This window comes from Ambystoma mexicanum, chromosome 11, assembly GCF_040938575.1.
Source record: "Ambystoma mexicanum isolate Mex_15411 chromosome 11, UKY_AmexF1_1, whole genome shotgun sequence".
Classification (NCBI taxonomy): Eukaryota; Metazoa; Chordata; class Amphibia; order Caudata; family Ambystomatidae; genus Ambystoma; species Ambystoma mexicanum.
Genome location: NC_090934.1, coordinates 29,541,811 through 29,555,326, shown reverse-complemented (window position 1 = coordinate 29,555,326; position 13,516 = coordinate 29,541,811). Strand labels below are relative to the sequence as shown.

Sequence of the window (13,516 nt, the reverse complement as noted above, 5' to 3'; positions counted from 1 at the left end):
TGATGTTCCCTTGTGCCCCCACCATTCTCGCACACAGGTGTTGCCTGTTTTGCTTGATTCTTCAGCCTACGTCTGCATGAGTCTGTCCTGATTCTGGTTTCACCATCACCGTCTTGTGGCCAATGCTGGATTTGACTTTTTTGGACTTCATTCATTCACGGTGTGTCACCCTTTCTCAGCTCTCATGCTGGACTTCCTTTGCATCTTGTACTCATGGTGGCCCTGAATCATGCTGTTCCCATCTTCATCTTGTATCCTGGCTTGCAACATTATGTGTTACTTCTGACTCTGCAATTGTATTCACTCTCCCCTCTTGCTTCTCCACTCTTTTGACTGCTAACTCTGTTCTCTCCTCCTTTCCCTTCTCCCTTTTCCTATATCCTCCCCTTACTTTCTTCTATGCACTTACTCTTATCATAATTGTCCCTGGACCTAGTATGATAGCAACCTCGTCTCTCCCCTCCCCATACTGGTTTAGAAGGCAGGTAAAGGGGAGGTACACAGAGCCAAAAAGGGGGGGGCAAGGCAGGGTGGGGTCTCAGACACTGACTAGGGGGCATGAGGGCACACAGACACCACTCACTGGGGGGCAAGGGGCACACAGACACTCACTGGGGGGCAATGGGGCACACACAGACACTCACGGGGGGGGGGCACGCACAGACACTCACGGGGGGGGGGGCACACACAGACACTCACGGGGGGGGGCACACACAGACACTCACGGGGGGGGCACGCACAGACACTCACGGGGGCATGGGGCACAGACACTCAAGGGGGGGCATGGGGGGGCACACACACACACACTCAAGGGGGGTATGGGGGGGGCACACATACACTCGAGGGGGGCCATGGGGGCACACACTCGAGGGGGGGCCATGGGGGCACACACAGACACTCACGGGGGGGGGGGCACACACAGACACTCACGGGGGGGGCACGCACAGACACTCACGGGGGCATGGGGCACAGACACTCAAGGGGGGGCATGGGGGGGCACACACACACACACTCAAGGGGGGTATGGGGGGGCACACATACACTCGAGGGGGGCCATGGGGGCACACACTCGAGGGGGGGCCATGGGGGCACACACTCGAGGGGGGGCCATGGGGGCACACACACTCGGGGGGGCCATGGGGGCACACACAGACACTCGGGGGGGCATGGGGGCACGGGGGCACGCACAGACACTCACGGGGGGGGGCACGCACAGACACTCACGGGGGGCATGGGGCACAGACACTCACGGGGGGGCATGGGGGGGCACACACACACACGGGGGCACACACACTCACTCAAGGGGGGTATGGGGGGGGCACACATACACACACTCAAGGGGGCCATGGGGACAGACACTCGAGGGGGGCCAAGGGGGGGACAAACACTCGGGGGGGCCATGGGGGCACACACAGACACTCGGGGAGGGGGGGGGGCATGGGGGCACACACAGACACTCGGGGGGGGGGGGGGGGGGGGCATGGGGGCACAGACACTCACGGGGGGCCATGGGGGCTCACACAGACACTCGGGGGAGGGGGGGCATGGGGGCACACACAGACACTCACGGGGGCCATGGGGGCACACAGACACTCACGGGGGGGCATGGGGGCACACAGACACTCACTAGGGCAGGCGATCCGGCGTACCGTGGTGGACGGGGGTAGACAAAGGGGCCTTAGGTTCGGGCCTTTGGAGGAGGGCCGGCCAAAAGCCTGCCGGCCTCCTCATTGGCCAAGATGTTGCAGGCCACGGCCAATCCTGGGCCCCACTCACGCCAGCCCCAGCACTCCAGTGCGAATCAAGAGGGCACAGCCATCTTGGAATGGCATGCTCACAATGGCTTTCAGTGAGCTTACAGAAGAAAGTTCAGTGCAGCGGAGCGATCTTTGCTCCATTAAGTGACAAAAGTCCAGCAAGACGATCACGTTCATCACATCTGACATGTCGTCAGGCCGAGTACGGTAGGTAATTTCACATCCTTACTGTTCATGGCCTGTAAGAATGTCATTGTATTTTTCCTTGTTCCCTCCCTTGCCTTGAAGCACTTTGAAACACATTGTGTATAGGCGCTATATAAATAAACTATCATATCACAAGTCCCTGGACCCTAACTAACTGTAAAGTGAACAACTTACTTGAACAGTCTTCCACAGGAAATCTGACTTTTTCCTGCAGCAGAACCCTATCTCAGCCTGCCTACAGCTGGTTCCTAGACCACTCGGGACCCTCTTCTGCCCCTGAGTGAACTTGTGCAATAGAATAGGGAAGGGGGGCTGGATAAGTAAATGATTCTGTCTGGAAAAGTCTAACGGGTCTAAAAGTACGTACTTCATCATGCCCTAACATATATACAAGAATGCGATTAGGCTAAGGCTGGTGGTGGGGAAAGACAATAACCATGACCTGTAGCAGTAAAAGGGTTAAACAGATGGCTGTTCAGGCAGTCCTTCATCAATAATCCCGAACTTATGTAGTCCAACCCTATGAAGAGAGGAGACTAGCGATAGTACAGTTGTGCGTAAATAAAAAAGCGGGTTCACTTCATCGGGCTGTAGCTGCTCAGGAAGGGGCTTGATGTGATTTAAAAGGTCCTATTCCTACACTTTCGGATAGAGTGACTTTCGGAGTGTCAGGATTCTATGGTACATTGGTACACACTTTAAAGACCCATTTAGGTTTTCACTTAAATGTACATTACTAAAACACTAACTGGAGGTGCAGGAGGGGTGACCAGGAGGATTCAGTTAAGTATGGAAGTGGATGTAGATGTTGGGGGGGTTAGTGATTGGGATTATGAAATGTTTCTAAAATGTTTCCTTAACATGGCATTCAGGAAGCCTTTGTTTTCCTTCCCCAGTGCAAGATGGAGGCTCAGCCCTGCAGCAGTGAATGGAGGGCCCTGGTTGTGAGGTAGTTTGGAACTTCACTGGGAGTTCTAAACTGCCTTTCATTGTAGTTCCCCAAAGGACCGGTCACAGCTTCTTAGTTCTGTAAATTAGTTATAGTAATCCTTTTAAAAATCAGTTCCAGAAGATGAGAATTGGAGAAACTACAGAATCTACAGAGAAGCAAGCAGGTGCAATCTTCTGAAGCTGTAATACAGCTGAAGAAAGCAAAGTTCTTTCAGTTAAACTATTAGACACTTTCCAGTTGATAGGAATTCAGAACTAAATATGAAAAGTAAATTAACTATTTCTTTAACGTGATTGGCTTTAGAACACGAAATTTGTATGTACTGAAAGCAAAGTTTGTTTGCTAGAGACAGTCAGCTGGTGTCTCGTTTGCGCGCGCTTGTGTGATGAACTTCTAGTTCGACAGTTCACGTATTAATTATTAATCGCGCGTGCGGTCGGAGTCCCTCGCGTGACTATGTATTAACACTAATATATGTAAATATTAACAGTAGGCAAACCATCGTAAGAGGTTAGTAGTATTTATATAGTAGTCTGCGCGTATCTTGGTGTCCGCGTGGCATTAGAGGAAAGAACCTGCTAACGTAGCGAATGTGCCATACGCGACGAGCCGAATCTGTTTCCAGGAAGAAGTCAAAATCCAAAACTCAACAGCCATTGGGTTTCAGCGTGTCAGCAATCAGCAATGTTAAAAGTTAAGTTGAATCAACGCAGGTTCGCTCGCCACGAAGAGAAGTCGCAAAGGCGTTTCTTGTTATCGGAGTAAACGCACCGTAAACACACAGTTCTGCTACAGGGCAAGGGAAGCAGAGCAGCAGGTTAGTTTTCAGTTGCAGTGAGTGCTGAGGAGCAAGTGTTTTGAGTCGATTACAAGCAATAGAAGGCGTAGTAGTGAAAAGCCACGCATGCAGCCACAGTTTAGCAATTTGTGAACTTAAAGGCGGCAGTGAGCAGTCAAGAAATAATACAAGTAAAGACAAGTCAATCCACAAGATTCAAAATGGAACAGCAGCACTTTGGAAATCTACATTAGACTGACTTTTTTAAGCATTCATCAGCAGAAAAGATACCAAGCCTAGCCGCTACCAAGGCATAGGCAGCAGGTATGGAGGGAACAGGGTGGCAAAGCAAGTGAAAGTTATCTGTAAGAAATAATGGCAGAGCAGTTAGTAACCTGTTGTCATTAATGTGTAGGTCTTCACAGACACAACCATCCAGTTCAGTCCAAGAGGGCGTCGGAGGGTGCCAGAGAAGACCTGTGTTTTTTGGTTTTCCCCTTTCCCCTTGGGTTTGCCAGCTTGGTAGTTATGTCAGTACTGAGACTGTTGGGCAGGCAGACTTGTGGGGTGCAGGGGTAGGGGGGGTCTGGTGGACCAGCCTCACTCCTGCTGGAAGATTTCAGACTGGACCTGACACAGTTCAGGAATAGCTGGGGAGAGCAGGCTATCCCAGCCAAGGTGACTATCTTTTGAGGGTCACTTGTGTGTAAAAATGGATAAATGTGCCAGGGGGCCACTGTTAAGTTAGGAAAGTACTTGCTGACCCTCGACACGGTCCAACCCACTTTGCCTGTTGGTGTTAACCCTGCAGTTTCAGGATGCTCCGGCTCTAAAAGACTGCAGTACGGGACGGTCGTCCGTGGTGGGATGTTTGCTTTTTCTCAGCACTTGAAGGAAGGTGGTTTGTTACAGTGCGGCTCTTCTCAGGACACACGAGGCAGGAACTGCAGGCACTTTCAGTGATGGTCACCACAGCGACGCATGGACCGCGAATGCTTGCGGCGAGGCCCACACTTAAATCGCGACCCAGAGGAGCTAGGACAACGGGGCTTGCCCTGAGAGAGCCCAGGACCACAAACTAGCGATTCCCAGAATCTCGTCTCAACTCAGGACTGCGGCGTTCCTGTGCAATACCCTGGGTTCGAGCTGGTCAGTTCAATGGATGGTCCAGGAACATTTCCAAAGAGGCTCTTTGCAGGGTAAGTAGGAGATGCTGAGAGTAGTTGTTCTCCTGCACCCACCCCCCCCCAAATACTCCAAAGAGGTGAAGTTATCTTGCTGCCGCCTTGGTACGATGGAAGAAACGGGGGTCCGGGTGCTATGCCTTCCAAGCACGGCACCAGCAGTTCTTTGCTTCTGCTTTCTTCTTAAGGATCCTTGGCTCTGTATTGTTTGTTGATAAAGCGCTTCTACACAAAACAAGTGCTTCAAAGTGCTCCAAGACGGGAGGGGGACATGGGATATCCTTCATATGGCCTTGGACATTTCAGAATGATATACAATAATCAGCATAATAGGCCTGACAACAATCCTGCTGATTTCTGCTGTGAGGTTCGGTATGAGCTTCAGTAGATCGACCTGAAATGGATGCAGAGCCCCTTCTGTTATCCAAGATTCAAATCGTGCTCAAATCGCCAATGGAAGAGCTGCTCTCTTGCATGCATTCCAGGCGTGGACCAATCGTGGCCCACTGTTCCAATCATTCATGGCTACCGGACCTACTGGCAACAGTAGTGTGGATTGGGACCACAGGCCCAACTCTCTTCCTGTGCCCTAGCACACGTGACATGCAGGAGCCCGCGAAAGTTGTGGTTTTCACAGGAGCCTGCATCCCCAAATAAGGAATACTCTGTTCTCTCAGCATGGGGCAAGGCAAAGGGACAAAATGGCCAAAGGACAGAACAAAAGACTTTGTGGCATGGCATTTTTGCCACTGGGCGGTCTTTGGCCAAATGCGGTATGGTCCATAAAAACGAAGTAAAAATACTTTAAACTGCTGCCACCTGTCCTAGGCACACTTGTATAAACACCAAGCAATCCTTGGATGCTGGCTAGGGCGTTAAAACAAAAGGACCCCTATGTGTACAAGTGTTGTAAGGTACTTGCCACATAGATAAGGCATATAGATAAAAAGTTAGGGCAACAAAGACTAAGGGAAACATAATTTCCCAGTATGGACAGCCCGAAGGACGTGACGGATGCCCCATGACAAATGAGCGAAAGCCCAGAGGAGCACAGCTGAAGGCTGTGCTTCACTGGAAAAAGTGAGGTTAGGTACTCCAAGCAAATAGTTTGGGGGGTTCACAAATGGAGGGAAAATTGCACTTAAGGGAAATCTTTCCTAGGATCCGTCTTGGGCCGGATCGCCTCAAATTCTGGAAATTTCAATTTCCTTTTCACCTCCTTCACCCTCTCTCTCCCTAGCTAAATCCCACAGTTGCTGTGATTGGCAACCAGGTCCTTCTGGTTCCTATCTGCCCCCCCCCTCCCCTATAGCCCTCACCATCTACCCACTCCCAGCACTTGCGTTTGGGAACCCACCGGCCTGTGCTATCTGCACTTGCTGAATTGGTAGTTGACCACTCTTACCAAGTGATCTCTGCCAGGCACTTAACAGCTGCTTGCAACTTACTCCTAGCACTTAATCCATGTTCGGTATTCTAAAGAAGCTTTATGCTTTGGTCTGTGTACCTTTTTAAGCATTGTTGATTTTATAAATGTGTTCTTTGACCAGTACTTACCCCAAAACTTAACTTGGCCTATTTGTATTTATAATAAACCTTTTATTTTTTTTAAATACTTCTGGTTGTCAGTGTTTCTTTTGAATCCTTGGTATACTACAAGTTTAGTGTACTTTCCTACAGCCCTCTCTCCCTACGATCAGCCTGGCTACTCTGTCTGCACGACCATATGCTTGGGTGGTACAGCCTTATACTAAGAGCGAGTCTTGTGCTGTCTCAGTTTAATGGTTTTACTAAGCCCTTAGTTGGACTTCAGGAAAACTGTCCTAACACACATCATAGCACATCACATGAATGAATAATTTACAATATTCCATTATACAAAGGAGAAGCGCGCGTAATATGCAGATAAAAGCATACATAGCAACAATTCCATCAATACATTATGTATAAACTGGTTAAAAGCATCTACTATCCTTATAAATTCAGTCGCAGCAAAGGGTAGGGATGTGCCACCGTCCCCTGCTCACAATTGCCCAACACTCTTGTGTAGGTGCTCAAGGTTGTTTTATAAATATAAACAGATACAATCCTCCACTCAGCCAGAGCTACACATCGGATGTTTCAAAGTTACCCGTTCTGACTGATCGTGTTGGGAGCAAATTAAGCCAATCTCAAAGTGCTCATGTAGTCTGCATTTAGAAATGTATTTAGATCTGGAAGATGGTTCAATGCCTTTGATTTGCCTCTTAAATTGTCGAATACCTTGTGCCAATGCGCAACCCAACATCACACATCCATATCCATGTTGGCTTTTAATAAAACCTTCCTTTCCCAGTGCATTTTTATCCACAAAGATCGAAACCTGTCATATTCCGTTCTTCCTGTGCTATGTTAATGTCGGCTTAAGCACTGCTCAGGGGCCCAAAGGGAGGTGGTCTAATCAGGAAGCAGATCTGAGCATTGTGGAACATCGCAATCGACGTATTAAAGCAGTTAGCTTGGCGTTTAGGATCCCTTCATTTTGGGATTTCCAGTAAAAAGTGGTGTGTGTTGTGAGCTGACCCCTGAGGAGTCGGTCTCCTCCAGAAGACTGTTTCCACACCCCTTTTAACCTAGAATGCATGAATTGCTGAAGTTGGAGTGATCAGTTTACTGTTCTTTCGAGGATAGACTGGAAGGTGCTCCTCTGGGTTTGAAATTAAGATTGGGTAAGAAGTAGCTCAAAGTTGAGCTATCGAGCATCAACCATTGACCAGGAGCTGCCACTGGGGGACGAGGAACTAGTACATGTTTCACAAATCTAACTTTCAGATGAGATGGAAACCTAAAATTTGTGTCCCTTTTTATGACCCCTTGTGCTTTGAATGTTGTATAAAGGTGTCCTATTTAAGGATTGTCCCAAACAGAGTTAAATTTACATATGTGTCGGTTCGGCATCAATTGGTCTGGGCAGCCAAAAGTAGTTCCTGGTAGCTTTTGGTGTCAAGCTAACCAGGCACTAGACATTTCCCACCCCTACTGCTCAAATCTAGCGACCCTTGAATGTGCTTGTCTGCAGTAGCTAATCTGTGCAGGACAGCCTTGTGCTGGTTGTTTGCCTGATACAGGGAACATTATTCCTAATCATGACAGTTGATGCCCTACTGTGTACCGGTCTGGCTCTTTAGTCAGAAAGGCATTTGGCTCATTGCTAACTGGGCTATGAATATTAACTGTTTTTTGTTCCCCATTTCTACAGGCTGAAAATATCTACAACGATGAGGACCCAGAGGGCAGCGTGGACCCAGACGGCCAGGGCTCCTAAAAGCCACTGATTCTTCTGCCGACGACCTGACCAGAAGATGGGATTCACATGGGTTTTGAGATGCACAATGTTTGTGTTCATTCATTTCCTGCAACACCAGCACTAGGACTGTGATTCCCCGAACCCCCCCACCCCCATACCCCCCCGAAAGTGAGCTTATTGTATCAGCAGGTGCATGCAGCGTGCCAAGTCAGCACCCAGCAAATATCGTACGCTTGGCCAACATCCACTTTTATGTTGTTTTAGCTTTTTATTTTTTTATTTTAAACGTATACCGAAAGGTTGGGTTTTCTGTTTTAAGGATCTACAACTCTGAAGTTTTAAAAAACAAATTGTGCTGCTAGTATGTTGGGGGCATGAAGAGCCATTTGATGCTGGTGGCTGTTGAATGCCAGAACTTCTGGTTATGGTGGTTACAGCAAAGCTCTCAGATAAACAGGTCCTTCGTACCCTGCATGTTTTCTGGGCTACCCTGTAGTCCAGAATAGTGTTCCCGAGGGGTGAATGCTGTCCTACGTATGAACGTCTTTGTGCCTGTCCAGTGGGGTGTTTACATCCTATGGGGCCATTTCCTACCCTGGTCTTCCTTTGTTATCATAATGCCATATGTGCGGTTCCGCCTTTGCTGGCATGTCTGTGTGCCCCTTGGCTGTTCTGTATGAGTGCCTGTATACCTATGGTCCGGTACGCCTTGTTTGTGGACAAAAAGGGGCTGCAAAGGACATGCTTGAGTAATTTGGCCTTTTCTGATGGAAAACTATTTGTCTCACTTTCAGGTGGGCCTCCGTCGCCGGTGTTTACCAGTCTTTGTGTTTTTTCATATTGTTTTTCCTTTCTGTGAAATGGGTTTTAAGAAGAAACAAACAAAATCCTGGGACCACCTGATGTTGTATGTACTCCTAGTCTTTGCACAGACTCTACCCTAGGCTTGGGATAAGAGTAGTGCATGACTGGCTAGTGGGACAATAGCTGTGCATATTTTTCAAGCACCAATCCCAGACCACTCTATCCTACACCTCCTTTCCCTGCCAAGGGGGGGCGGTGGGGCAATTTATTCCTGTAGCCGCCGGTCTTTAATCCGGAAGGGAAGGCTGTTGTAAGCGCTTCAGACAGAATAAATTGTTTTTATACATAACTTGTGATCAGTGTCTTATTTCAGTAGGTGTGCGAGTCCGTGGGACCCAGTGCTGGATTTTCAAATGTTATTTCTTGTGTGACTGGCTCGAACATGACTGCCAGTGTGAAGCGAGTGCCAGGCTCTGTGCTGAGTCAACTTGCTGGCCACCTCCTGTGCATAAGCCTTCTAACTTATGAAATGTTGATTGGTAGAGCTATGTGGAGGTGGACTGTGGTGGGCTTCCCAGATTAGCTACTTTTCATTTTTTTTTTTTTTTAAACTTTTCTTCATTGGCAAGAAGTAGCAGCTGGTTTAGCACAAGTTACAACAGAAACATAAATACACATTCCATATTTAAATTGTGAATGATAGAATACAAATTCTACAGAGGGTCACATATGGTCCTAGCAGAGGTCAAAGACAGTAGAGGCATTCATTGTGTAGTGTGATCCGTCCCAGTGTGATCCGTCCCCTGCTCAGGAGAAGGGGGAGATGACAGAAGCTCCAGATCAACTTTGCGGTTCAAGTACCTACAACACTCTGTCCATATGTTTGTAGGGCGAGCATTACTGGGCAACATATTAATGTTGTCTTCCTCACACGATTGTGTCCAGGTGAGGGCTTTCAGCCACATCTCTAGGGAAGGGGGGGGGGGGAAATCTGCGCTTCCAGCATTGCAGAATGCATTTCTTGGCCACAATCGCTGCCACATTCAGAAATTTAGCCTCCCGTTTCGCCTCAGCTCCCTCCCAGAGCCCAAACAGAAGAGACTCTGGGTCGATACAGAACCCCACTACTTCGGAGAGGGTCTCCAGCACCGCATTCCAAAACGGGGCTAGCGCCCACAAGACCAGAACATGTGAGCGTGGTCCGCTTCATTAGATCTGCATCTCTGACAGGGGTGGGATTGGTCTCGGGCAAATTTCCCTATCGCGTAAGGAGTGTAGTACAGGCGATTGAGTAGCTTTTATTGGATACATCTAACTCTGGCGTTAAGAGAAACCATGCGTGTGTGCATGCACATCTTGGACCACATAACATCTGAAATGACTTCATCCCCCTGCCTCGTCAAAGTCCTTGTAGTGCTTGGGTTTAACTAGACCTTTCCAACTCTGGCCCCCAGTCAGCTGCATATTTCAACTGGATGAGCAATTTCCTACTGGAGTTGGATGTTGGTGGAATAACTGTGTATAGCCTTTTTTCTTAATCCCTGCTCAGCCAAGGTGTATGTGGCTTTGCTTTTGAAACAAGTTTTGACACTGTGGGCGATTTTGTTTTTAATAATGTAGGAGGTTTAGTCAAAGCTGTGCTATTACTTTGCAAGTATCATTGACTGTCAACGGGATTGGCTGGGACCTCTGTGGTGTTCAAGGATCCAGATGGGGGAATAAAATATTTCCACTTCCCAAGCCCTATTTTGTTTGTTTGGAGTAAAAAAAATATATATTCTGGGCGTAATATAGTAATTCCAAAGTTTGTTGGGGGGGAGGGGGGAAGAGGGGAGGAGTGGTTTCCCAAAAGATAGAATGTCTTGGAAGCCTTTATGCTCTTGTGTCCCTTTGCATACAGGTCTCAACTCTTACATCGCCAACCACCACAACCAGTTCCCGGTTTTTCTCCTACTAGGCCTGTCTGGATTTGCTCCACACTGACGCTGTGATGAATCCAATGGAGTCATCGGATTCTTTGGCGGTGACCTCGTCCCATGTGGCCAGGGGACGGCAGTAGCTACCTGACCCTGGGGGTGGTAATATGAGGAAGGATCACGTTGGGGGAAGACTACTATCGGGGAGGTGTGCTAACTTCATAGGAGAAGATGCCGTATTCCCCCTGCCCCCCTTTCCCATGTGGAAGACCCTCCGATACCAGAGTTCCTAGTGGCCTGTTGTCAGCTAACGGTTCCCCACTGTAGAGAAGTCAAGAAACCTCTTCTCTAAACTACTTTGGTCAGGACCCCACCTTTGACTCCAACACCTACAACACATCTTTTGTTTCTAATATACATTTATGTGGAATCCTTAAGAGGCCATGTAGTCGTTGAAAGTCCAATGATATCCATGGACTCCCACAGGGACCCAGGTACTGAGACCAGGAGGATGAAGTAGTTTGTCCAAAGAGACAGGAGCCTGAAATACAGCACCCCGGCTAGTTGTTTCTCCAAACCTTCAGTGCGCAGGACATTTAAAGGTGGCAACCGCACTATGGGTAGAGACAGTGCAGGAGAGGACGTTACCCTCCAGGCTGGGGCTCGCAAGCGTGAAGCACACCAAAAGGCTTGCTGGAACGTAGAAGGCCACCAGAACAGAAGATGTGCGTGAACAGGGTTGTGGAGCTGCGCAGGAGCATCTGGATGACAGACCGATTGAAGAGGCTGCACTCTTCAGTCCGGACTGAAAGGTGAAGCGGATGTCGCTGCTGAGCCGGGCAGGATGCTGGAAGGGTGCCTGTACTCACCGCAGTGGAAAGCGGGTGAAGGAGCAGTCCTGCAGAGCTGCAAACTGAATCTGAAATTCTGGAAGAGACCGTTGAGTCTGCCCAAAGAAGCTTGGGGGGACCCTGGGGCATTCAGACGCAACAAGACCCGTTTGTTTGGTACGAAATTACTGATGCAGAAAATGACAAATGTTGTTTGGGCGCCGCAAAGGCTAAACCTAAACTCGATACCCAATAGGAAGAATGCTTGAATGCAGCCAAGACTATATACAAAGGCAAACCCATAGCCAATATAGATGCAGAAGATGCCAGTGTGGGAGAGCAGTTTGAACAAGTGTTTCCATAGACAGATGTACCAAGTACCTCGTGGTATATGGTATTTGGTATAATGAAATAGCTGAGAAACACAAGTCCTGGAAAGGGAGTATATAAGGCAATCTATAATGTTACAAGAGGTTGTACAGAAAGGCTGCTAAAGAGCGTTATTGCTTAAGGTCTAAAAGAAACACTTTTCGCCATCCTATTTTTAAAGATTCCAGGAGGAGGGAACCAACCTCTGGATCCAAGGGTCTTTACCTTGGAAAACATTTTTGTTGGAGCTATTCTACTTTATATTTTGAACACTTTAACATCAAGTCAGACATTTACTTGCACCCTTTGTATGGTTTGTAGTGTGAGGGCCATGATAGGATGTTTTGGACGGCTTATCTACTAGACAACAACCGAAACAAGGAACCAATTACCCCTCTAAGTCTGATCCGCTTTGTTTGGTGCACCACTTGTTGGCCCTATCACAAAACCAAAATTGATAAGGTCTTTCACACTGACTTCACCATTCATGTTACAAAACATTTTTATTTATACACACTAAACATAAAATCAGTTAAGACTACTTGTATGCAAATGTATACAGTCGTTTTATCAAAGACTGGGTTAGTAAGTGACTGAAATCTTACTACAAACCTAGTTGGCCTTCTATGAGGTCGTAGTACAGACAACCAACAAAAACAGACATCAATATATCTCAAGGTTGGTATTATTCTGTCCTGTGTAAGTCACAAGCTTTTAACAGATCTTTCGAAATGGAATGTGTCCTCCCACGTATTCCTTATCTTTGATAAATCCACTTCCAGCTTGCTGGCCTCGGAAAAAATAAAAATTCCCAGTAGAGGGTGCAGCGCGTCGACGTCCCTCGAGCTGGTGTCCTTCGAAGGCCTCGTATCTGCACCAACGTCATCATAAGTATATATAGTCTTGCGCAGCGTCCATTGCTCAGTTCAGTTTTTACGCGCTTTGTAAGCCTCGGAGCACAACGCTCGGTTCCTCAGTGAATCTTTGCTAAACTTCGATGTTATTGAAAAATTCTTTGAATCTACGATGGCATCTTTGTCCGCTTTGTCGATGCCGCAATCCGGTTTCAAAAAATGCTGGGATTGTGGAAAAAAGATGCCGTTAACCAATCCTCACAAGATCTGCGTGTGGTGCCTGGGCTAAGAGCAACAGTGTTCGGAGTGTGATGAATATATGTCCATGATGGCGGAAACCTTGAGGGAGTGTAGGGGGAAGCTGGAAAAAGACTGTTAAATCCTCTAGCCCTTCGAAATTGTCCTTGGTCGAGACATTTGTCTCCTCGCCATCGGAGAAAACATTCCTGCTTGATCTCGTAGCGGTTCTCACCACTCATCCAGTTCGAGACATACTAAAGAGGCGTCCTAGATCACCTTCCCCTTCATCTTCCAACTCGCCAGAAAGGGTCACCTGCCCCACTAAACACCGCTCTCCAG

At 48.0% G+C, this 13,516-nt stretch overlaps 1 protein-coding gene across 1 annotated transcript in view; it reads left to right on the top strand.

The window, feature by feature from the left end:
• Positions 1 to 9,317, top strand: part of RBBP4 (RB binding protein 4, chromatin remodeling factor) — a 110,841-nt gene extending 101,524 nt beyond the window's left edge. The window contains exon 12 of the mRNA XM_069622461.1: positions 8,117 to 9,317. Within this exon, the coding sequence (XP_069478562.1) occupies positions 8,117 to 8,182 (66 nt within the window). The 3' untranslated portion in view covers positions 8,183 to 9,317. The remainder of the gene's footprint in view (positions 1 to 8,116) is intronic.
• The last annotated feature ends 4,199 nt before the right edge of the window (positions 9,318 to 13,516 follow it).